This window comes from Mus caroli, chromosome 12, assembly GCF_900094665.2.
Source record: "Mus caroli chromosome 12, CAROLI_EIJ_v1.1, whole genome shotgun sequence".
NCBI lineage: Eukaryota > Metazoa > Chordata > Mammalia > Rodentia > Muridae > Mus > Mus caroli.
The window spans coordinates 102,606,520-102,629,589 of record NC_034581.1 but is presented as its reverse complement, the minus strand read 5'-3'; the positions used below and the strand labels follow the sequence as shown (position 1 = coordinate 102,629,589).

General features: G+C 43.8%; 1 protein-coding gene across 4 annotated transcripts in view; it reads left to right on the top strand.

The window, feature by feature from the left end:
- Setd3 (SET domain containing 3, actin histidine methyltransferase) overlaps positions 1 to 23,070 on the top strand; it is a 74,541-nt gene that overhangs the window by 13,006 nt on the left and 38,465 nt on the right. For 2 of the 4 annotated variants that reach the window (XM_021178520.2, XM_021178522.2), the window contains exons 2-6: positions 3,161 to 3,270; positions 5,077 to 5,169; positions 7,730 to 7,878; positions 9,733 to 9,805; positions 10,071 to 10,327. In XM_021178520.2, coding sequence (XP_021034179.1) covers positions 3,168 to 3,270; positions 5,077 to 5,169; positions 7,730 to 7,878; positions 9,733 to 9,805; positions 10,071 to 10,327 — 675 coding nt within the window. In that variant the 5' untranslated portion in view covers positions 3,161 to 3,167. The remainder of the gene's footprint in view (positions 1 to 3,160; positions 3,271 to 5,076; positions 5,170 to 7,729; positions 7,879 to 9,732; positions 9,806 to 10,070; positions 10,328 to 23,070) is intronic. The other 2 variants (XM_029484883.1, XM_029484884.1) reach the window with 1 other exon arrangement.

Sequence of the window (23,070 nt, the reverse complement as noted above, 5' to 3'; positions counted from 1 at the left end):
ACAGCAGTATGGAAGTGTAAGCCGAATAAACCCTTTCCTCCCCAACTTGCTTCTTGGTCATGATGTTTGTGCAGGAATAGAAACCCTGACTAAGACAGACAGTTACTGCCAAAGAACACTGGTGCTTTCACGTCACTGTGACATAGTTGATGGTCTCTCACACAGAATAGGCATTCGATGTTTTCTGTATATCTCCAGGGAATAGATGCTTGGGCAGCACCTGTAGGATCACAGGTTTAGCCCCATTACAATTCTGAGAATGCTTTACTTGACAGCTTAGTGTAGTATCCACTGTGGAGCAGCTGCTCTGTGCTGAGGTCTGGGCTGTGGGGTTGGACTTAGGAATATAAATAAGATAGAGTTCCCTCAAGGAGCCTGGTGTCCCAGGCAAGATGGAGAGGATTGGGCTTTGTATTAGTCTTGTACCACAGTAATTGAAGAACGCTCAAGAAATTGCAGGGATGTGAAGGACAGAAAACTATGACTGGGACCACTGGAGAAGCTTTTAGGGGATAGAAGTTTGAGAAGAAGCAGTAATGAATGCACACATGACAGGTGTTGGGTGAGGACTGGCAGGGAAGAGGTGGAGGGATGTATTCAAAGGTACAGGCAATGCGTACTAGGACTGGGAGCCTTTGGATAGCTGGCCTGTAAGGTGCTGTGGAATGGGATAGGAGGAGGAAGGAATGGTTTAGCAGCAGAGAGGTGTTTGGTTATGCAGAGAGACAGACTGTTGTCAGAGCCTAAGCAGGAGATACGTAGAATGAAGTTGCTAGAGATACTCAGGTGTGAGCTGGGTAGTGACTGGCAGGGGTTGTTTTGTGATGGATTTAACCAGTATTTAAACCTGTTGGTCTGGAAGAACTTTTAAGCTCTTTTGACCCTGAACTACCATGTGCTTCCTGGTATATAAATGGAGGCAGTGTGGGAGTGGTGCTGCTCAGTGTAAATTATAGCTTAAATTTCTTACCTGCTAGGTGACCTCAGACAGAGAAAGGATATGATCATCCAAGGAGCTGATCTTAACTCGGTGGTGCCTGTTAGAGGGCAGACACTGAATATAGGGAGGTTGCTGTGGCTGCTTGAATGAATTCTTGCAGGTAGGCTAACACCAGTGAACTGGGAAGTTGAGGGACAGAGGATCTAGGAAGTAAAGTCTGTTTACAGTCCTGGCATCACTAAACCACTTGGGGAGGAGCAACATGCTTTTGTAGGCCATTGCTGTTAAGAGCAGAAGGGTCTAAGAGCTGTTTCTCACAGTGCTGCTCTTGAGTCATTTAGAGAGCACAGAGTCACAGGATAGCAGGTCTTGACAATAGGACTGGAGCCAGAGGCCAGTTGCATGTCACCAATAGTGTGCTTCTACAGTTCTTGCAGGCCAGCAGGTCTGCTATATTTGGAAGTATGATTCAAAAGTTATTACTACTGGGAACCTTGGTGGCTTTCATTGCTTGCAGGCTGAGTTCTGTGACTCTTTTTTTTTTTTTTTTTCGACAGGGTTTCTCTGTGTAGTCCTGGCTGTCTTGGAACTCAGTCTGTAGACCAGGCTGGCCTTGAACTCAGAAATCCGCCTGCCTCTGCCTCCCAAGTGCTGGGACCAAAGGTGTGCTCCACCACCGCCCGGCTCTGTGACTCGTTGTAGATGTACCATACCTCCATGGATCTGGGTGGGCTTGATTCCCACAGAACGACTTGGTGCTCTGTCTAGCCTGTGTCATTGTTCTTAGTTGAGTGTCAGTGGTGATGGAGAGGGAGCACCTGCCTCCCTTCCGGGATTCATAGGAAGAAGTGCTTAAACTCCTCCTCCTGCCCCTGCCTATCTTTTTATCTCAAAGCAGCTCCTTGCTTTTAGTTTCCTAACTGTTTCACATGCTGTACTGATGCTCTAGTATCCAGGGTGACTGACAGACACCCAGTGCTTCACACCCTTTCACTAGATTGAAGGTAAGCTACGTGCGATTGGATGCATTTGATGTGAAAGGGAAGGTGGGACCTCTTTGTAAAGAATGCTTTTTTCCTATTTTAGCACCTGCCTTCTTTGTGTGGCTGGTGAATCACATTCTAAACTTTGTCCTATCACGGTTCTTCATAGCAGATAGTCATTTCTTTCCCTTTTTGATGTTGCACATTAAACCCAGGTTGTGTCCTCTACCATTAAACTCCATGCCCATGATTACATCAACCCATCCATCTATTTATTATAATAAGTGACCAAAGTAGGCCTTGTGTCTTCCCTGAGCAAGGTCTAAGTCATCATCCCAGGGCTCCACGAATAGAGGGTCACTGGGGTATCCTGTGCTACCACAATGAGCTGCTTTCTAAAAAATTGGATCCACAAGTCCTAGCACTCAGCAAGGAGCTTACCCCCTCATTGGGCCTCCCCTTATTTGCTGACTCGCTTCACCAGGTTCCACTTGTGAATGGCCTGAGCCTTGCTTCTTGTAGATATATATGTCAGCTCCTCAAGGTCTTTACTCACAGTGCCATTGTTAATGTCCTTTGTCTCACTACCTCATCTATCTGTGAGTATCCTAGTCATTTCTCATGTGTCTGCTGGCACAAGGTTCATGTGGCTAAACGTGCACGACTGACTAGCGATGAGAAACCCTGTACAAGGCCAGGGTCTGCATGGCCTGTGAAGCTTGTCTTCTGTGCCTACACTTGCTTTTTAAAGCATTTTGGATTTTCTATGGAACAGAATATGGGCATTAGGCTACTTATCCAAAATATGTATCTTCAGTGTTTGTCTGTATGGGAAGTGGTTGTTTTAAGAAAGAGTGACCGAGGATCTAGTATTTCTGACCTTCCTCTACTGTGTGTGTGTCTGGTAAGCACTATCCCCTTGCTGTCCTGCAGTAATGCATCAGTATGTACCATGAAACTCAGTGTAACTACACTGTAGAGTAGGACCGGCCTCTGCCCTGGTTTCGTGGGTGAGAAGGAGTGCACTTTGTCTGCTGAGACGGCTGTGCATGCTTCTCTTTCCTGTTTGGAGGCCTCAGGTTCTTTATATGTATTTTTCCCATTAAGAAAATTCAAGCTATGAATTGAGGTGAGATCTTAGCATTGGAAATGAAGATGTTCCCGTGCCACATCTCATTTCTTGTTGTTATTCTTTGATGATATAACTTTCATTTCTTTGTCTTTTCTCTCTTTGTAGTCAGAAAATGGGTAAGAAGAGTCGAGTGAAAACTCAGAAATCAGGTACTGGGGCTACAGCCACTGTGTCACCAAAGGAAATTTTGAACCTTACAAGTGAGCTGTTGCAGAGTAAGTGTTCTGTTCTCCACCCCACCCCCACCCCACCAGCTGTCCTTGCCACACGTGGCAATGCCTTTTACTCCTCTGCAGGGGTGTAGGGCTCCCTGGAACAGGGCCTTTTTTTTTTTTTTTTTAAGATTTATTTATTTATTTACTATATGTAAGTACACTGTAGCTGTCTTCAGACACACCAGAAGAGGGCGCCAGACCTCATTTCGGATGGTTGTGAGTTACCATGTGGTTGCTGGGATTTGAACTCCGGACCTTTAGGAGAGCAGTCGGTGTTCTTACCTGCAGAGCCATCTCTCCAGCCCCCGGGGACAGGGCCTTCTTTACAGCAGCTTGTGCTCTGCCATTCTTAGAAGCCATGGACCTGGACATTGCAGAGCTTCCCTCACCTCAGCCCCTCTGCAAAGTGGGGATGCCTGTTTGGGCATGGGCCTGTCAGCCATTGGGCATGATCCTTTCTAGACCCACAGTCAAGAACAGGTTCCACTGCTCTGTAGCAGTGTGGTCTCGTATGAACTGCTGAGGTTCAGTGTCCATTAGCAAACACAGGTCACTGTCTCCAGCCCTTGACAAGTACCACAGGAGATGTGGCATGTGAAGATGTATCATGACTGGTAGCCCTAGGCAAGCCCATCAGACCTCCTTCTAGAACAGAATAGTGCACCTGTATTCTCAGTGATTACATAAGAATGTTTCTGGTTTTCACATGAAGGCTGAGAGTTCCTAGTTTAAAGTGAAATGTTGTTGCCCACACTTTTTAAAGCTAAAATACTTTGATAATTTTGAGTTGTGGGTTCAAACTGGTGCTGCTGATAACTTGGGCATAGCCATGATTTTTCTGCCCTTATATTTATGTTGACCTTTTCCCCTTATGCATAGGTAATATGTCAGCTAAAACTCAAGTAAAAATAGAGCTTTTCTTCAAAAATAGAAAGTGGTCAATAGTTAGGCCACTGTGAGGCCCCTCCCTGGGTGCTTTGAGCTGTGCTCACCCTGCATCCCATCACTGTTTTCCCTCCTCCTGTTGGGACACAGATGGCTTTCACCCCGCACTCATGCTTTGCTGTCATCTGTCAGGGCCTCAGTCAGCACTTGGTGGGGAAAGAATGAAGTCAGACTGGTTAACCTGAAAAGTTAGGTGTCAGCACATCACCAGATCATGTTAATTATTTGCCACATGCTCTCCTCTTTAGTGAGATGGGAGTAGTGGGTTTGGCAGGGGTATGGGAAGGAGACTGTCTTTAAGCTATTTTAATACTTAATGAGGCCGTGCTCCCAGGAGGCTGACTGCCGGTAGGTATGTTCCAGAATGACCAGCCCTGGCCGTTAGTAGGTGTTGGTTCTGCAGTTCAGCTTCTTCAGAAGTCTCTTCTTTCCCAGTGTGACTGTGTCGTGTCTTTTGTAGCACATACACATGGATGTGAAATGTTTGTCAACTAATTGACCTTATGTTCAGTTTAGCAGGTGAGAGCCATTGTTCTGGGACTCAGCTAGAAAGGCACCTATGCCATCTAGAAGAAATCAGGGAAAATACTTTTCAGTTGTATCCTGAGGAGAGTTACTAGAAGGGGTGGGAGCATACGTGGGGACACTGGGCCGAAGCTGGGGAGGGGTATCCTTGGGTCTCAAGTCATTCACAGGCTTTGAGGAGTGTACAGAGTGTACCCATTTGCTTTCTAGTCATGGACAGATACTTGCATGGCTAGAGCAGCTCTGTCCTTGAACATAAGTCATTCGTTGTTTCGCAGACTAGTAGGCTAAAGTGGAGGAGGAGTTCTTACACAGTGGCTTTCTTTCACCTTACAGAATGCAGCAGTCCTGCACCCGGCCCAGGGAAAGAATGGGAAGAGTACACGCAGATCCGGGCTCTGGTTGAGAAAATACGGAAGAAGCAAAAAGGTAAAATTGTTGGAATGCTGCTGCTGAGGGAAGCTGGGCCTAGGATAGTGGGTTCTGAGTAGTAAGCCTCAGGTGGTCGAAAAATGAGGCAGCGCGGCAGCACCCAGAGTCCCACAGGAGTGAAAGGAATAAGTGCTGAGCTCCAGGGGGCAACATTTGTGCCCATAAGATAACATGGGATAAAATAACATGACTTTTATTTATCTTTATTGTATGGCATATGTATGGGCCTTGTTAACTCTTGTTTATTTGACTTGAAGTGGTGTTGGTTAGTGTCTTACGAGGTGTTTAGGATTGACTCCAGCCCATCATTTTTCTCCCTGGCAGTGTTACTGTGTAGCCGTCAGCCTTTCTGGTTGTTGGGATTACTACAGTCATGCGCCACCACACCCAGCCCCAGCCCATCTTGACTAAGAGAGAGTTACATTTCATTTCTTTCCTTTTTGTATTTGAGTACACTGTAGCTGTCTTCAGACACACCAGAAGAGGGCATCAAATCCTATTACAAATAGTTGTGTGCCACCATGTGGTTGCTGGGAACTGAACTCAGGACCTCTGGAAGAGCAGCCAGTGCACCTAACTGCTGAGCCGTCTCTTCAGCCTCTACCTCTTAGAGATTGGCTTTCATTTCATGCTTATGAGTATTTTGCCTACATGTATGTGTATCAATGCAGTGCCTGTGGAAGCCAGAAGAGGGAGTCAGATGCCCAGAAAGTGTTATAGACTGTTGTGCTCCACCATGTGGGTGCTAGGAATTAATTGAACCTGGGTCCTCTAGAAGAGCAGCCCGTGCTCTTAACTGCTGAGCTATCTCTCTAGGCCCTGCACTGTACTTCTTAAGCTGTGTTTTTACGGGACATATGCAGTAGCCATCTTAATTATTCTTAGCCAGGTTGGCATAAGGACTGTCAGTTTGAAAAAGCTGTAGAGCACAAAAAGAGTATTGACATGCACAGCGACGTGGAAGGTAGCAGAGAAAGCAGTAAGGAGTACACGCTGCAAAGATGACCCTTTATAGTCTGAACAAACGTGATCGTTTTCCACTTGCTGCCTTAAGTAGCCGTCTTGTTCTCTTTGGATACCTGAAATGGTGTAGTCTGCATATAGCTTGGATGGCCTCGGACTCCAAGTCCAGGAGAGCAGGTTTCCAATTGGTTCATGTGGACTTGATGATGTTAATTATCTCTCATCAATTTGCCAAAAACATCTCTGCTTATCTGAGTCTGCCTTCTTAGATAGTGTTAGTAGGCTGCACTAAAGTTACAGAATGAGCAGAACGAAATTTCATTTTAAACTTTACTGAGCTCAAATCATTTGTCTTCCTTAGTTTCTGTTCATGCCTGGCATGATAAAGAGGTGTGTCAGGAAACTTTACAGGGTGGTGAAATGGGTTAGGTTCTCTGCCTGTCTCCTCATGATAGAAGCATGCCTCTTGCTCCTCACTTGATCGTAATGGGACAGTTACTCCAATGCATGACTTTTCATCTTTGGGACTATTTTAAACCTGATAGAAAGTCTAGAAAAGAAAGTTGGATGAGAGTCTCTACCCAGATTGTACACTTGCTGAACTCACGTTGGCTCAGGTCCTCCCTCCTTTCTTCCACTCGCTCATCCTCACCCTCCACCTTTCTTTTGATTTCTGTATTTGGTTTAAGAAATAAAAGATACCAGATTGAGCTGTAGCTCTACACTGTGCTTTCAAAGGTCTTTGTCTTTACTATGAACACTTTTCGATTCTACCTGAATATCACATAACTATAAATAGAAATAGAATCATGTAAATTTACATAATTTCTGTCATGCTTGAGTTTACATTTTTTTCTATAGTTATACTTTACTACTTTGTGTGTTTGAGTGTTTTGCTTACATGCATGTAAGTACATCATGTGCATGTCTGATGCTTGTGGAGGCCAAAAGAGGGTGTGAGATCCTCTGGGACTAGAGTTATGGCCTACTATGTGGGTGCTGGGAATCAAGTCTGAGAGCAGCCAATGCTCTTAGTTGCAGATCCATCTTTGCAGCCACATGCCTGACTCTTAAACACATGCTATACTTGTGTTTTTTGTGTGTGGACACCCTCAGATCATACTTACAGACTGCCTGTGTTAGCCCTGCATCTTTGTGTTCTTAGTGTCAGACCTGCAGCACATTCTCCTCTCTTCCAACCAGCAGTGCTCAGAGACAAGCTGCTGATGTTATTTGATGGGGACATTGTAAGGAGAGAGATGGCATGTGGCAGATCCCAACCACAGTTGTGGTAACTAAGTCTTCTTTCCCTTTGCCATTGATACTATGTAGCCGAGGCACTTCATGTTCAATGTTCTTGTCACATGGTCTCAAAACAGACTAGTGCTTTGACTGGCAGAGCTTGGGTTTTTAACTCCCCGTTCCTGGAGCTTGCTCAGGTATGTACCATGACTACCTGGTGGTTACTTTTGATTATTCAGGGTAGGGGTGTTAAGATGAGGGCTAGTGTGAGTTGTGCTCTGCCTTTATGCTCTAGAGCCATGTGATGAAATGTGTCCTAAAGTAGCTCTTGTTTCCAACATGGATGATATAGGTCTGTCTGTTACTTTTGATGGGAAAAGAGAAGATTACTTCCCTGATCTAATGAAATGGGCCTCTGAAAACGGGGCTTCTGTCGAGGGTTTTGAAATGGTTAACTTCAAAGAAGAGGGCTTTGGTTTGAGAGCAACAAGAGACATCAAGGTGAGTTTATTATCTGTTGGTCTAAGGGGGTTTAAGTATGTTTGAACCATTGTATGGTTTTGAGATTGAGCTCAAGGTATGGGACAGAGACCTCTGAGACCCAGCTAAAGCTTTGTGGGTATGTAGGCAGCATTCTCCATCCTTGTGGGCTGCAGTGCCTTTATCTGACCACATGGGCCTCAGTCTGACAGTATTCTAGGGAGCCCTGCTAGTTCATCCTCCTGGAGAGCTGTGTCATTGACCTTGCCCTAGAGCAAGGCCTTTACAGGCTTCTGTGAGAAGACTATAGAATGTGCCTGGTAGGATTTTGAGACTTACTACGGAAAAGGAACTGGACTTAATGGTGGGAGAGAGAACACCTCCAATCCTGTGATGGATAGGGATGTAGGCAGGCTGGAAGGTAGGCCCTTATAACCTAGTGGCTGAAAGTGCTACTTATAGAAATGCTGCAGTAGGAGTGGAGAGGAGAACTGGGCATCTGGAGAGAAACACTTTTCAGACGACTCTGCTCCTTAATTCTACTGTCCTAAAGAGGAGGGGTCACTCAGTCACTTAGCTTGTTTGCCAGTGGGGAGAAAGAACTGAGCTTAGCCTGTGGGTGCTGGTTGCCCCAGGATATTCATTCTGCTTTGTACTCTCCACCCTGTGCCTTACAGAGCAAGCTCACATAAGGGCTTTGGAGGGAGCCGGTGTGCCTGAGATTAGGTGTGAGCATCTGCCTCCTTCTGGAACTCAGCAGGATATATTTTGAGTGACCCTTTACTATAGTCCCGTATCTCAGCTGCTGAAGAGCTTGAGTAGAAGAAATGGATATTAGTTCGATCTCCTCAGACCTCCAATAACTTTTTGACCAAGCTCTCATTAACCTGTTGTCCTCACAACTCTGGTATATTAGGTATCTGTTGAGTACCTACTATGTGAGGAATATTCATTTATTATTGTGTCAGATTCATAGAAAAATCTAGGACTTCTTCATGTATGATACTTATAATCTATTGTGGGGGACAAAGCAGAAAAGCATTCAAATAGTGGCACTAACAGAGGCAGAATGTCACAGGCTTTTCTCTTGTGTCAGATGAGAAGCCTCATTCATGCCAGTATTGCCCAATATCTTAGCTGCGGTCTTCCTGGCGCTTTTCTTGGGAACACTGTCTTCACAGTCTGGAGGCTGGAAGGTGGAAGGTTAAGGTGCTCTGCATGGGGCTCTGCTGAGGGCCTCTTCCTACTTCACACCTGACCTGGTCCTGGCATGGTCCTACATGACAGAGCTCTAGGCATGGGCTAAGCAGTAGAGGTAAACATGAGCATCCCCAAAAGAAGTGTCACACATCTAAAGATGTGCTCGTCCGTCGGGAGCAGATTAGTGAGGCTGAGGAAGTTTGTGGGCTGGTGCCGTAGCTGCTGCTGGGATTTGAATCCCTGTGCAGCAGTAGCTCTGCTCTAGTTTGTTGCCTCAGTAGAAGAAGCAGTTCACTTTACCACATGAGGCCTTGGGTTAGAGGTAGGGATTATCTCAGTTTTAGAACTTGGAAGTCTAAGGATAGCACACAGTAACACATGCTTTTATGTTCTACTCCAGATGTTTTGCTTGCTTCAGAGTAGCTGACAGTCTTGTTCTGTTATCAGCATAAAGGCTGTTGCTGCTAGTTTTCCTCACAGATAGAGAATTTTAGATTATGCTTACACTCTTTTAACTATAGTTGACATGTGACTATTTAAACCATACCTGGTATTAGAAGTGCTGATATAAAGCTGTATTGTCTTTCTTTGTGGTTGGCTCTCTGATAGATATAGTTGAAATGGTTGTAGCATGTTGTGAGATTCAACTGTTTTCTTTCTTTTTTTTTTCTCTAGGCAGAAGAATTATTTTTATGGGTTCCACGAAAGTTACTAATGACTGTTGAATCTGCTAAGAATTCAGTATTGGGTAAGAATAATTTATTTAAGGCAGTGTACAAGCTATACAAATTTCATTTCTGACAATAAAAGATCATGCTTGGTTGTTTTTTCAGCTGATAACATAGTCACTCAAATCAATATAAAGTTTTCCATCTTATGTCCAAAGAAAGATGCATGTGACATGAACTATTATATGATCTTGGAATTTTGTGCTGTAATTTTAGCGTGTTTTGAGTTGTGGCCTTTTAAGTGAGTCCATGACACTTACCCTGCTAACTTCTGGGTTGATTTAGGGCCCCTGTATTCTCAAGACCGAATTCTCCAAGCTATGGGAAACATTGCACTGGCCTTTCATCTGCTGTGCGAGCGAGCCAGCCCCAACTCTTTCTGGCAGCCATACATTCAGACCCTCCCCAGTGAATATGACACCCCTCTCTACTTCGAAGAAGAGGAAGTACGATGTCTTCAGTCAACACAAGCCATCCATGATGTCTTCAGCCAGTATAAAAACACAGCACGCCAGTACGCCTATTTCTATAAAGTCATCCAGGTGAGCTGGGCAGGGAGGAGCGGCATGCTGCGTCTTACAGGTCAAGCCCTTGCCTTCGAAGCTTGAGGGACTCAGGTACCTTTGTCATTCCCACTTTTGTAGAATCACTACCACATCGTTTTCAATGTATCTGGCTTCATCAGCATCCAGGATCAATACAAGCAGAAGTACTCTCACTGACAAAAGTTGCTGAGCTTTTTGAAAATGAGATTATAAGATTTTGCAAGTTGTGAACTTTATCAAATATAAAAAGGTTCCCTGTGTGTAATGTTTCTAGGAAAATTAGAATTGATTTTTAGGAGCTGAATAGATGGCTCAGAGGTTAAGAGCCCTTACTGTTCTTGCAAAAGACCAGGGTTCAATTCCCAGCACTTGCGTGATGAAATTCCAGGTCCAGGGGGTGCCCTTTTCTGACTTCCTAGGGTACCAGGCATGTGTACAGTGCACAGACATACATGCAGACAAAACACTCATAGAGAAAATGAATAAATGTAATAAAAATTAAAAACTTAAAAACATTAGGAAACAAAAATTGGGAAAAGTTAAAATTAATTTCTACTATATTCATTAGTTGAAAAAATTGACAGTTATGTTAACTGCAAGGTGATTTGCTTATGTTTTTCAAAGTGTACTACTGTTTATTACGTATTATATTTCAGGTAGTTGTAAGTGAAAGTGTCATACACACATCTCTAGAGGGTTGATTTGACTTTGTGTGTTTTGGAGTTTCATCTTCCGTTTTCCAGATGGAGCAGAGCCAGTGCTGTAGCTCCCCTTAGCTGAGCAGGAGGTGTCTTCTCCAGACTCCTCTTTGCAGTACTTGGGTCTGCCTCTGCCCCGCTGCACCTGACCGTGGAGAGCAGGAATGGGAGCTGCTCGCTCCTTTCCTTGGGCAGTTTGACAGCCTGGATTGGGCTGATGTAAATCATGTGTCCTACAGTGTTTTGTTTCATTTTTGAAATGTAGTAATCTCACTTTACTGCTTAATGAAATAGTTTTATTTATTACCTTATTCATTCATTTATTGTTGTAAAGATGACTTAATTTGTATGTGTGTGCATAGAACCTAGGGCCTTGGGCTCTCTGGGCGAGCACTTTCCCACCGCTGTCCGCTCACTGTTTGCCTTTACAGCATACCTATTGTACAGGAGGATCCCTCGCAGAGGTACTTCTTCCCTCCTGCCAGATGTTCCAGCTATTTCAAAGTCAGAGGAGTCTTGCCTCAAATATGAATCGTTTTGCCTTTCTAACCTCAAGGTTTAGGATATTATGAAGAATGGTAATACATAGGTTTTCTTTCAGGCTTATCTAATTTAAAAAATTGTTGCTGGAGCTAGATTAAAAAACTTTGCGTCTTTGTTTATGATATCCTAGAGTCCTACATCTGACGTCTGGTGTGGCCTTTGTCTTCTGGAAGTGCTATGCTTTGATTTTCTTTTATTGTAATGAGTGCCGTAGCATTAAGAGTACTCTGACTCTCTGCCTGTCTGTCTGTCCATCCTGTCCATCCCAGTGTGTGTGATGTAGGTGATGGGGTGTGATCACTTATGTGGGGTTAGCTGGGAGGCCTTGTTAGGAAGGGCATTTAAGTGATGGTCCCTAAGCTGGACGAGGCAGAATGAAAGAGTAGAGGATAATCTGTCCAGGTGGCCATGTGGGAAGAACACAGGCTTTGTAGTAAGACAAACCTGGAAAACCTGATCCCATCACACTTGCAGTTCAAGTGGAATTTGTAGTAACTGAGGGTGTGCTCTGAAGCCAACTTGCCAGAGCTTACCTACCCCACTCTCCACTGCTTAGCAATGTGCTGTGCCTCAGTGGACAGTTTCTGTGCTTCCCTTGGCTGTAAGGTGGGAAGGTACTGCCCAAAATTGCAGGGGAAGGTAGACAGAAGGAGGTGAACTTTATGTGAATGAAGCCCTGGGCTGCAGACACTCCATTGTGTAATTGTCGCTGTCGGGACCTTCAGCTTCAGCCAGCCTTGCTTGGTTGGTATAGGCTCTTTTTCTTTTTCTTTTTTTTTTTTTTTTAAGATACCTTAATATATTTTGTTTTCATTTATTAATTATATTCATATATATCTTATATCATTGTAATCACAAAACCCTTATATTTCAGAAAATCCGTATTTCCCTATACTTTGTAGAGAAAATATCTTAATGCTATTGTTACAGGTTCTTAAGGGTTTCACTTGCTTCTCCCTGCGTTGGGATACTTTACATCAGTCTTTTCAACATTTTCTCTTACAGGACAGCCAGGGCTACACAGAGAAACCCTGTCTCAAAAAACAAAAAAACAAACAAACAAAAAAAAAAATTTTCTCTTACAAATTTCAAGGTAGGCAAGGATAATGAAAAGCCTCCTGCAGGCCACAGGGTGGGAGGACACAGACTGGGGACTGTGTCCAGCTCTCAGTTCTGTGGTTGACTTGGGAACTCTTAAATCTTGAAAGTTCACACAGGTTTTAGTGTTTTCTGTAGTTTAAAATAATGCTAAATGGCTTACTGCAAAATGGGCACTGTGGGAAAACCTCTCTTCCTCAGAGCTCAGAGCGCCCCCTGTCTGTGAGAAGCACTGACTTGCAGGCTGTCTCCATGCTTCTTTCCTTCTTCCTCCTCCTCCTCCTCCTCCTCCTCCTCCTCCTCAGTCTTTGTTTTTTATTTTCTTTTTTTGAGACAGGATTTTGTTATATACTCCCGGCTGGCCTAGAATTTGTTATGCAGACTAGGATGGCCTTGAGTGTTCCTGCCTCAGTGCAGGGATAACAAGCATGCCGCTCTCTAGCCTAGCTAACTGCTGGGGTTCTTTTTCCAAGGAAAGTGTGACTGTCACTAACAGGGATGAAGATGAGGAGCAGAGGGAACTATTCAAGTTGAAAACACATCATGAGCTTTTGTAGAAAGTATTGTCTTTTCTCCCTCCTTCCCTGCCTCCCTCTCTCTTTCTCTCTCTCTCTCTCTCTGAGACAGGGTCTCACTATGGCTGACCTGGATTTTGCTATGTAGACCAGGTTGGTCTCAAACGCACAGAGACTTGCTTGCCCTCGCCTCTGGAGTGGATTAAAGGCGTGCTCTACAACGCCTGGCCTGTTAGAAAAGGAACCTCTAAGCAGCTTAGAACAAGAGGCATAACCTGGGAGCCCAACCAGCAGCTCAGGGGGGTATGCGGCCGATTTAAGGAGCAGTTGTTCTGCATTAGCCAGAGGTCCAGAACTAATAGAATGAACAGATACACACAGTAAAGGGATTTATTAGAGTACCTTACAGGCTGAGGACCAAGGAGTTTAATATCTGTCATACTATAGAAAAGAAAAGGCAAGAGTCTGGTGGGTAGCTGTTCAGTCCACAAGGCTGGGTGTCTCTGAGGGTTCATGGAGAGCTGCTGGTCTTGTCTGTTAGAATCCTGAAGAAGTTGGATTTAATATCGACTGCAGCAACAGGAGGATGAATTTGCTAGTGAGAGTGGGGGCAAGCAAGTAGAAAACAGTTTCCTTCTTCCGTGTCTTTTTATGTGAGCCACCACCAGAAAGTACCATTCAGGTTGGTAGATCTTTTTTCAAATGATCTGTTTAAGAAAATTCTCTCACAGGAGTGACCAACAACTTGGGTCCCTGTCAATTCCAGATGTTGTCAAGTTGACAGCCAAAATTAGCCATTACACGTGTTAAACCATCTTTTGAGTCCAGCTGTTTTTCTTGTTTTAGGTTATTCTCATCACATCTGGAAGTGTTGAATAGTAAATCAGAGTAAATACAGATGTTTTTGTTGTCTGCTGCTATTCTGTTTGTGTGGTGCCTTCCCTCTTGCTCATGCCTTCTCGGAGTTGGGTGTTAGGCAGCTAGCAGCTCAGTGCAGCATCACTGGCTCAGTGCTCAGGAAGATGGAGGAGACCCACCTTAACATGTCATCACATGATCTGTCCTTGGGAGTGTCTTCCTGTCTTGTGTTGGTGTTTTGCTTTTTCATTGAAGATCTTCATCTTCCCAGACAAATACACATTGAGCTCTGCCACAGATCTTTGCAGGGCACAGGTAAGGGGTGTCCATGTTCCATTCCTAGTTGTTGTTATTTCCACTTAGAGTTGTCTTCCTGGGTGCTAGATTGAGGGCTGGCTCCTTTGTTAGGGCTCAGAGTCAGTGTGTTTGTGGTGTGCTCCTGTCCTTGGCAGGTCTGTTAGAGAGTCACACTGTTCTCCAGTGTTACATTCTAAGTGCGTTATGACTAACTTCTACTAATCATACATGCCTTTAGGATTTACATTTCTCTGTACTGCACTTTTATTTAATGCTATGTTGGTATTTTGTCTTTTGCTTGTCTTAAGTCAGTGTTCTCCCAGCATATTGCTTTGGTCAAGGGCTTCTTGGTGTGGGCACTTTGTTAGTTCAAGTGAACTGACTTTAGCTTGCTTTATGAGTTTGTTTGAAAATGCAGTCCTCCCAGGCCTCTGCTCTTCCTCCCCTGTGTACTGGAGGCTTGGGTGTGTGGTCTTCCAGGTCCTTCCAGATCCTGCACTCTAGTCTTTTCTTTTTCTTTTCTTTTTCTTTTTTTTTTTTTCTTTTTTCAATGAAGGGCAGGCAAGCAAGACTTTATTGAGAAGTAGAGTAACAGTGCCTACAGCAGGGAGATCCTGAAATCGGCTGGCTCCCTGAGGAAGTGTTCTGAGGTAGTGTCTACCTAAGATATTGGGAAGACATAGCAGTCACTCAGTCCTTTAGGTTCTAAGCATGAGACCTTTCGGTACCTCAGGCAGACACTGATGCAACACCTGCTGGTGGAGCATTATACTGCAGTTTGGGTTTAACACTTCCAAGTTCAGGAGCTAAGTTTAGAAACTGACTAAGCCACATGCTAGGAAAGGCTTCTATGGGTTGAAAGCCCTCTCAATAGGGTAAATTATCCATCGGTTTGTGAACAGGAGTCAGAGAAGAAAGGACTAGCGGTGGAAAGCAGACCTAGCTTTTATAACTTGCAGTTTTCTGGCTATGAAATGTTCAGAATATCAGAATATACCATAGGTCAGCTCCATGTGACACTTCTTCAGGGGAGTATGCAACCAGGTTTGTGATAGAAATCAGTGGAAAAGTAGGTTTTGGCTTCAGTCACATGTGAAACTATGTACTTGTGAAAGTGAGTCGAATGGAGTTAGGTTTTACACTTCTTACTCAGTTGAATGATGAAGTGGAAAAGAAACAGATCTGAGGATAGGCTGTCATGTAACTGATAGTCTGTGACATCAGCTTGTGTTGAGACTGAGAATTTTCATAGAGACACATTTTCCTGTGTTTAGACTTTAAAATCTGATTGACATTTAATAGGACTTAAAGTCCATTCATTTCCCAGTTTAGGTGAAGTGTTTCGTGATACCTGGATTTACTCTGTGGAGAAAATGATTTGTGTATTAATTACTTATCTTGTTTCAAAGTAAGAGAATTCATTCATAGTGAATTCCTTTTTTTTTTTTTTTCCTGCCTCTTGCTTCACAGTAGAGTATGGCAGTCTTGAATTGCGTAGCTTGCCAGGGCTATGGTGGCAGAAGAGGTGAGCAGTCGTAGTCTAAGTTACTGTTACACCTGCCTGACAAGAGGCAGAAAGAGATGCCATTTTTGGTTCTTGGTGTGCCATGGCAGTTGAGGCTGATCACAGGCAGTTGTTTGTCTTATTTGCTGCCGTTTGACTTGGATCTGTTACATAGCAGTGCAGATGTGCGCCTGCTGTCACTTGGGCAGATCCCGTAACTCACAGCCTTTCAGGAACATGCACTAAGTTAGATGAAAAAACCCTGATACCAGCTTGTAGTGTCCATGATTAGAGGTCAGAAACTGCAGGTGGTATCCAACTCTGTGTGTGTACACGTGTGCACATGTGTGTTTACTTACTTTATAAATTAGGTAAAATAAGAGATTGATAATAACTACTAATAAAATAGTAATTGCAATAGTATACTATAGTAAAATAGCATCACTGCTGATGCTTTTGGGCCATTGTTAAGCTAAATACAGGTCACGCGAATGTAAGTATTGCATTATCTAGACACTGGTAAGTGACTAAAGAAGTGGTAGATACAGCATGGACACTCAAAACAGGGTGACTCACATCCCTGCAGAACACAAAGGACAGCACGGGAGTTGATCACATTCCTTAGAAGAGCATGCAAGTTAAATGTTGGAGATTATTTCTTGAATTTTACATTTAATACTTTTGTATTGCAGTTGACCACAATTAGCTGAAATAGTGGAAAGAAAAATCTTTGATGAGGAGGGTTACTGTGTTCCAGAACTTGGGGTCCAGTGTACCCAGTGTCCTAGTTGTTTATAGGTACACATGTAGGTATGTGTGCTGGTTGTGTTTTGGGAAGAGGGAATCATAACTGAGAAAATGACTCCATAAGATGGCCTATATGCAAGTCCATGGGAGTTTTTCTTAATTAGTGGTTGATGTGGGCAGGCCCAGCTTACTGTGGGTGGGGCCATCCCTGGTTAGATGGTCCTGGGTTCTATAAGAAAGTAGGCTGAGCAAGTTATGGGGAGCAAACTAAAAAACAGCACCCCTCCATGACCTCTGTGTCAGCTTCTGCCTCCAGGTTCCTGCCCTGAGTTCTTGTCTTGGCTTCTTTTAGTAATGGGCTACAAACTCTTAAGGTGAAATTAGCACCTTCCTCCCCCAGGTTGTTTTTGGTTGTGGTGTTAATTACTAGAGTAAAAACCTAACCAAGACGGTATGTGCACTTCCCCAGGTTGCTGGAATATGCTGTCCATGCCTATCACTCTCTTCTGGTAGCAGAAATAGCTTCCCAGTTATATTCCTGATGGTCACTTCCGGCCAGTGTGGGCTTCTCCCCTTATTCTATTTCTCCCACTTTAACTGGGTCTTTTCCTTTTACCTGGAAACCAATTTAGAGTCTTTAATCCTGAGTAAACTAGCCAGTTCTCTCTGGCTTCAGCTCTTTGTGTGATTGTTACCCCATCTGTCTCTATGGATTTAACCCCTTATAGCCACTTAACTATTTTACTAAACTGATAGTGTAAAGTATTACATTTAGAGATAGCTACTGGTGGGGTTAAAGAAGTATATGCATTTGTGGTACGTGTGTTCATGTGCGTGCATGTGTGCACACGTGTGCATTGCTAGGGATTGTACCCAGCCCTATTGAACCACACCCCAACTTCACAAAAGTTTTCTGTAACCCTGGCACCTTGTCGGCGAGTATTAGGTAGAAATCGTTCATTTGTTGAGATTATGCATTTTTGGCAACAATGCAAAGAAGTCAACTTGTCCCCTGCTCAGTTGTGTCCTTGTAGTTTGAAATGATTTTACGGTTATGGAGGAATTACAACCGTAAGGTGGAGAGCTCACCTGCACTTTGCGTGCTCTGGCGTGGTGTGATGCTTCTGCAGCTGCAGTGTAGGATGGGAGCCAGCTTAGTGGCGGCAAGAGCTCTCCCTCCCCGCACTCTTGTTTGCTTACCATTGTCTAACGGGTCAGTCACCTGATACTGTTTTGAAGAACACTTTGGCAGGCACTTTGTAGACAACACTCATTTAATATTTATCTAAAGTTTTTCACTTTAGGCTGAGATTATGTTTTTGGCAAGAGTCCCATACAAGTCAAGTTTGTGCTCCTCAGGGAACACATAAATTAATGTGCTTTATTAATGACTTTTCCCAATAAATTGGATGCTTTGATAGTAAGCAAATCCCCTATTCTCATTGACTAGTTTTTGTGCTCATATCTGCCCTCTGCAGGAGGTATGTATCACTGTGGCATGTGCCAGCTGCAAGTTTTCTGCTTTGTTTTTTCTTCTGTAGGTACTGAAATTTTACTTTGAGGAATAGCTGCACCTACTTCCTCATTTATTGATTTATTCAGTGGTTCATATCAACAAGGATTCCTGGATACTTATTTAATTTGATTGGGTTATATGATCCATTGCTCTTACTATTGATTTGATGCATTGTTTTAAATGGCTCTGCATATGACAATTGATTTGTCCTTTAGTTTTAAGTATTTGGAGAAAATCCTATGCAGCATTTGCCATATCCTAAATGTATGGAATTATGTTAAATAGGAATTTGTTGAAATGACTGAATCTTGCATTACACATTACTTACAGAGTTTCTTTAGCATCAGAGTGGGAAGTAGCTGTGGGTAATGCTTTCTAGTGCTGCCCTCTGTCCATCCTAACTTAAACATTGTGCTTTGCTCTTAGCTGGCTTTATAAGAAATGCTACAGCTACTAAGAGGGGGGGGGGGTGCTATGAGCAGCAGAAGTGAGGCTGTAGGAACAAAGTCAGAGGTAATGGCTAAGTGGCTGAAGCCAGTTTAGTGACTGCAGGTGTGAGATGAGTGAGAGCATTGGGTTCTTACGGTCGGCTATGGGAGCCACAAGCTGAAGTCGGGAGGCATAGAAGAGCAGTAACAGTTTCTGCTTTCACTGTGTTCTTGTGACTTGGCTGGGAGCGTTTTCTGTTCAGGTAAGCAACATCCATTTGCAGAGAACTTGTAGGGCTGTCCTGAAGAAGCACAAGAGTGAGGGTGTGTAGAAAGAGCTGCTGTGCAGAGCAGCAGGAGCTCATGACTGTGCCTTTGTGACTGCTGGCCGAGAAAGGGAGACGCTTCATAGCAGGACTCCCTGGCCAGCACTGGGAATGGAGTGCTTGTGAGATAAGCACGAGACACCAGACCTCCTTGGCTCTCTTCTGAGTGCTTTGACCTTTCCAGTGATCCAGGAGGGAGGGATGCGTCTCCATTGTGCACATGAGGAATGGAAGATGTGAGAGCTGCTTCCAGGTGTGACGATGTCTGCAATTTTTGAAGTGAGTTTAGGGTAGTTCAGTAGGGCCCAGGCCTTGAGCTTCTAACCATAGAGCCAGTCATTGTGTTTTAAGGTTATTTGTAGTTTTAATTTTGGGACCAAGAAGTTGTAGTTTAAGGGGAGAGTAGTCTGTATAAAAGTTCTTTACGTGTATAGAAAGTTAGATGTACCCTATTGACTGGGAGGGTCATGTGCATACAAGGCCATTCTGTGAGCTTAGTGGGCATTCTGTTAGCACCCTAGTAAAATGTCTGGCCCTGTAGCCACCTCTCTGTCAGAGTTGGAACTTATGCATCCGTGGAGGGTATAAGTTCTTTACATTATCCCTGGGTTCTGTAGAAGCTGGCAGTGCACCATCTCTTCATTGTTATCCTTACCTGGCCAATTCATGGTGCAAAACCATGAAAATAAACCAGAAGTCAAGAAGGAGCACAGACTGGTGTATCTTCTATAGAGGTGTCAGTGCTGTTGCTGACTTGGTCGGAGCTGGTGGCTATCTTAAAATGTCTATGTGTCCTTGCTTGTTCCTGAAGCCATTCTCATCCTTTTAATGTGAGTTCAGTGTATGAGAGTGCCTTTATTCTTTGTGAGGTTCCCACATTTGCTTATTACTCATTTAAATGTGTATCTGATGCTAATTATCTTCATAAGGTTGTGGTTCTGTTGTTTTAAAATGTAATCTGAGTTTCTGACTCTGTCCACTTGTTTGTATAATGCCATAACAATTCAAATATAGTCTTTATCTTCTGGGAATTTAGTGCCCTTTGTTTTCTCTATTTTTCTTTTCCTTTAGTTCCAATGGCCTCTGTAAGACATTTTTTTCTCAGTGTCCATGTTTCTGTCTCAGGAAAAGCCATACCTTGTATAGTATTGGTGCTGAGAGTGGGCAAAGGACAACATTTTGTGGTGTGTCCATGTGAGCCTGGGACATTGTAGCCTGTTATCATGTCCTTCTATGAAAGCTCTTCAGATTTAGATTCTAGCATGTACAGTCTTCTCTGTTCACTGTAGCATTCCTGCCCCTGGTCCCTCATGCTGAACCCTGGCCTTCCTCCCCTTCCTTAGTCTCTGCCTGTCTGACCTGTTAGAATTTAAACTTGTGACTTTATCACTCAGCTTAGGAGTAGACAAGTAACAAAGTGGTGTGTGTGTGTGTGTGTGCATTTTTTCAGATGTTTTCCTGTTAGCAGAAGCACCTGTATGGATGCAATACATACACAAATCCCTGGTAATAGAACTCAGGTCTGATACCTCTAGAGAAAGGGAGGTAATAGGTGTGATGCTTATTGGCATTTCAGTTTTAGCTGCTGTTCCAGTGTCTTAGAGGTTTGTCCCAGAGTTCCATGTCCTCTGATCTTGGTTTCTGTCCTAAAGTAAATTAGTGTCTGATAGGATTTCATGTTTCCTTACTTTCTGTCTCCTTAACTAGAGGGCTATCCACTAAGGGCAGGGACTTTGTTTCATTCTCAGTTAGGAAGATGACTAGAAATGACACAGAGATAGTGCTTGGAAGTTATTGAGTAACATAGTTGAAATAGTAAACAACTACTATTCAAAGTAAAATAAAACTGGTGGACACTGCGTTCTGCAGCCCATTGAGAACTGTGATTACATGGACATCACTAAGCACCTGAGTGTTGGGATAGATCCTAGGGATGCAGGACAGGTCCACTGAGATGCAGCCCTGCTGCTCTGACTGCAAGTTGAGTTTGGAGGGCTCCAGAGTCCACACTTTTAGTCATCTGCTGACCTCCCCACTCACTCCAGAATTGCCAAAGCTACCGCTCACATTATATGTGTTATGGGCTTTTCACAGATTTCAAAGGTCTAGGGCAGACTGTGTTGGCAGTCAAATGTTTTTTTGCTGAACTACATCTTTTCTGAGACAGGGTCTTGTTATAATAGCTCAAGCTGGCCCAGACTCTTGATACTAGCTCCATGTGTGTTATCTTCCTGCCTCGGCTATTCAACTGTTGGCATTATAAGCATGTCGCCAACATGCCTTGTTAATTCTGGTTTTGTTTGTGTTTTTAAATGGGGGATGTTTGCCTGCATCTTGGGTTCACATTCTGAGTTTCCAGGATTTGTAGACGATCCCCAGCAATGACTCCATGGTGATGTGGTGGAGCTCTCTCCAGACTCAAGGTCTTTTTCATGTAGATTGGGAAGTGTTGTCCTTTCTTTAGAGTCACCTTTCTGTCCTTGGCCCTTCCAGCTAGGATATATCTCCCTAGCTAGGGATCATTTGGGAATATAAGTGATGTGCTTTCATTCCCCTGGCTCTCCTTATATTTGGGTAAACTGGAGAGCAAGGCTTCGCCGTGGTGCTTATTGGTCCCTCCCCTCTTATACCCCCATCCTCTGGCCTTCCCTCAGAGCTCCGAGGACTTGATGAGCCTTTGCTGCTGTTAAGAGCCTTCCCCAAATTCCCAAAGCAACTCCTTTGCCTTCTGGTTTCAGCTGAGAGTCTTTGTGAGTGTGTATTTTCCTGACAGGATTCCTTGTCATCTACTCTATGATGCTTAATTCTTTATAGCCGCACCACGATCTAGATTTGCCTTTGTTACCTGTGTCTTCTGGCGTGTGAGCATCATGGACAGGGGCCTGTCATTCTTGATCACTAGTGTTGCAGCTGAATGAGAGAAGTCATTGCCCTCTTGTTCTCTTGGTCACATATGGCCAGGGAATGCTGGGTAAAGATTCTCTGCACACAGAGGGAGTGTGTGTATGACACATGGTCCAGCCAGAAGACCAGCTTTCCTGGTAAATCTTAGAGATCATTACAGTTAAAACTGACAGTTTCTTGTAACAAACTGAATATAATGAGTTTGAGAGGACCAAGGAGGATTAAGACATCTGTAATGTACTGCTTCAAGTGTATCTTCTTGTTCTTTCTAGGTCTGAAACAGAAATTATTGGTTCTAAATTCCCAACTTCTTCTCTTCTGGTAGAGCCTAAGATGCAGCATGAGCGGCCTGTGGGGCTTTGCCTATGGATTGCATTTGGATTTAGAATGCATTGTTTCAAGCAGATGCCCTTTGTATGCAAGAATCAGATCTGGAGCAAATTGTCATTGTTAAATTTTAAGTTTGTGAACATGACGGTTTAATGGAAGTGCTCACCCAGCCTTTATCTTGATGACATATACAAGTATGTCTGAAGGAAAAGCTGTCAGAATGAGGAGACTTCATCTTCTATGTGCCAGTGACTTGAGGACAATTCTAATGAGTTCTAAAATGTTTGTGGCAGTCTTGTTTTTTTTTTTTTTTCCATAAATGCTGTGATGGCATTTAAGATTAATACACCATTTGTTTATTGCTAGTATTTACATCAGAAATGCTGTTGTTAGCCTTGAAATTCTTGCTCTTACTGTCTTTTTTTAAGTTTCAAGTGAGTCACAGGCCCTGGCCCCTGAACCAGAGAAGGGCACTGGCTTTGTATTAACGGCCACGTCTTCTGTGATCTCTATGATGTTGTTTACTGGCACCTGAAGGCGGATCCTTGATCAGTTACTGTGTGGGTTCATTCTGCAGTGGCAGAGTGTGGCTTGCAGTATTGAAATGTGAGGAGTCAGCCAGGCAGTGGTGGAGCACGCCTTTTAATCCCAGCACTTGGGAGGCAGAGACAGGCAGATTTCTGAGTTCGAGGCCAGCCTGGTCTACAGAGTGAGTTCCATGACAGCCAGAGCTTTACAGAGAAACCCTGTCATGAAATGTTAGGAGTGGGGCTCCAAAACAGAACAAGATCTATAAGGAAGGGGTAGTCACTGTCTGTCTGTCTCATGCAGTTACCTCATTATACTAAAGTTCTGTGTATTTAGTGACTCTGACCCTTGTCTTCTTTTTTTTTTAATTAATTAATTTATTTATTAGGTATTTTCTTCATTTACATTTCCAATGCTATCCCAAAAGTTCCCCCATACCCTCCCCCCA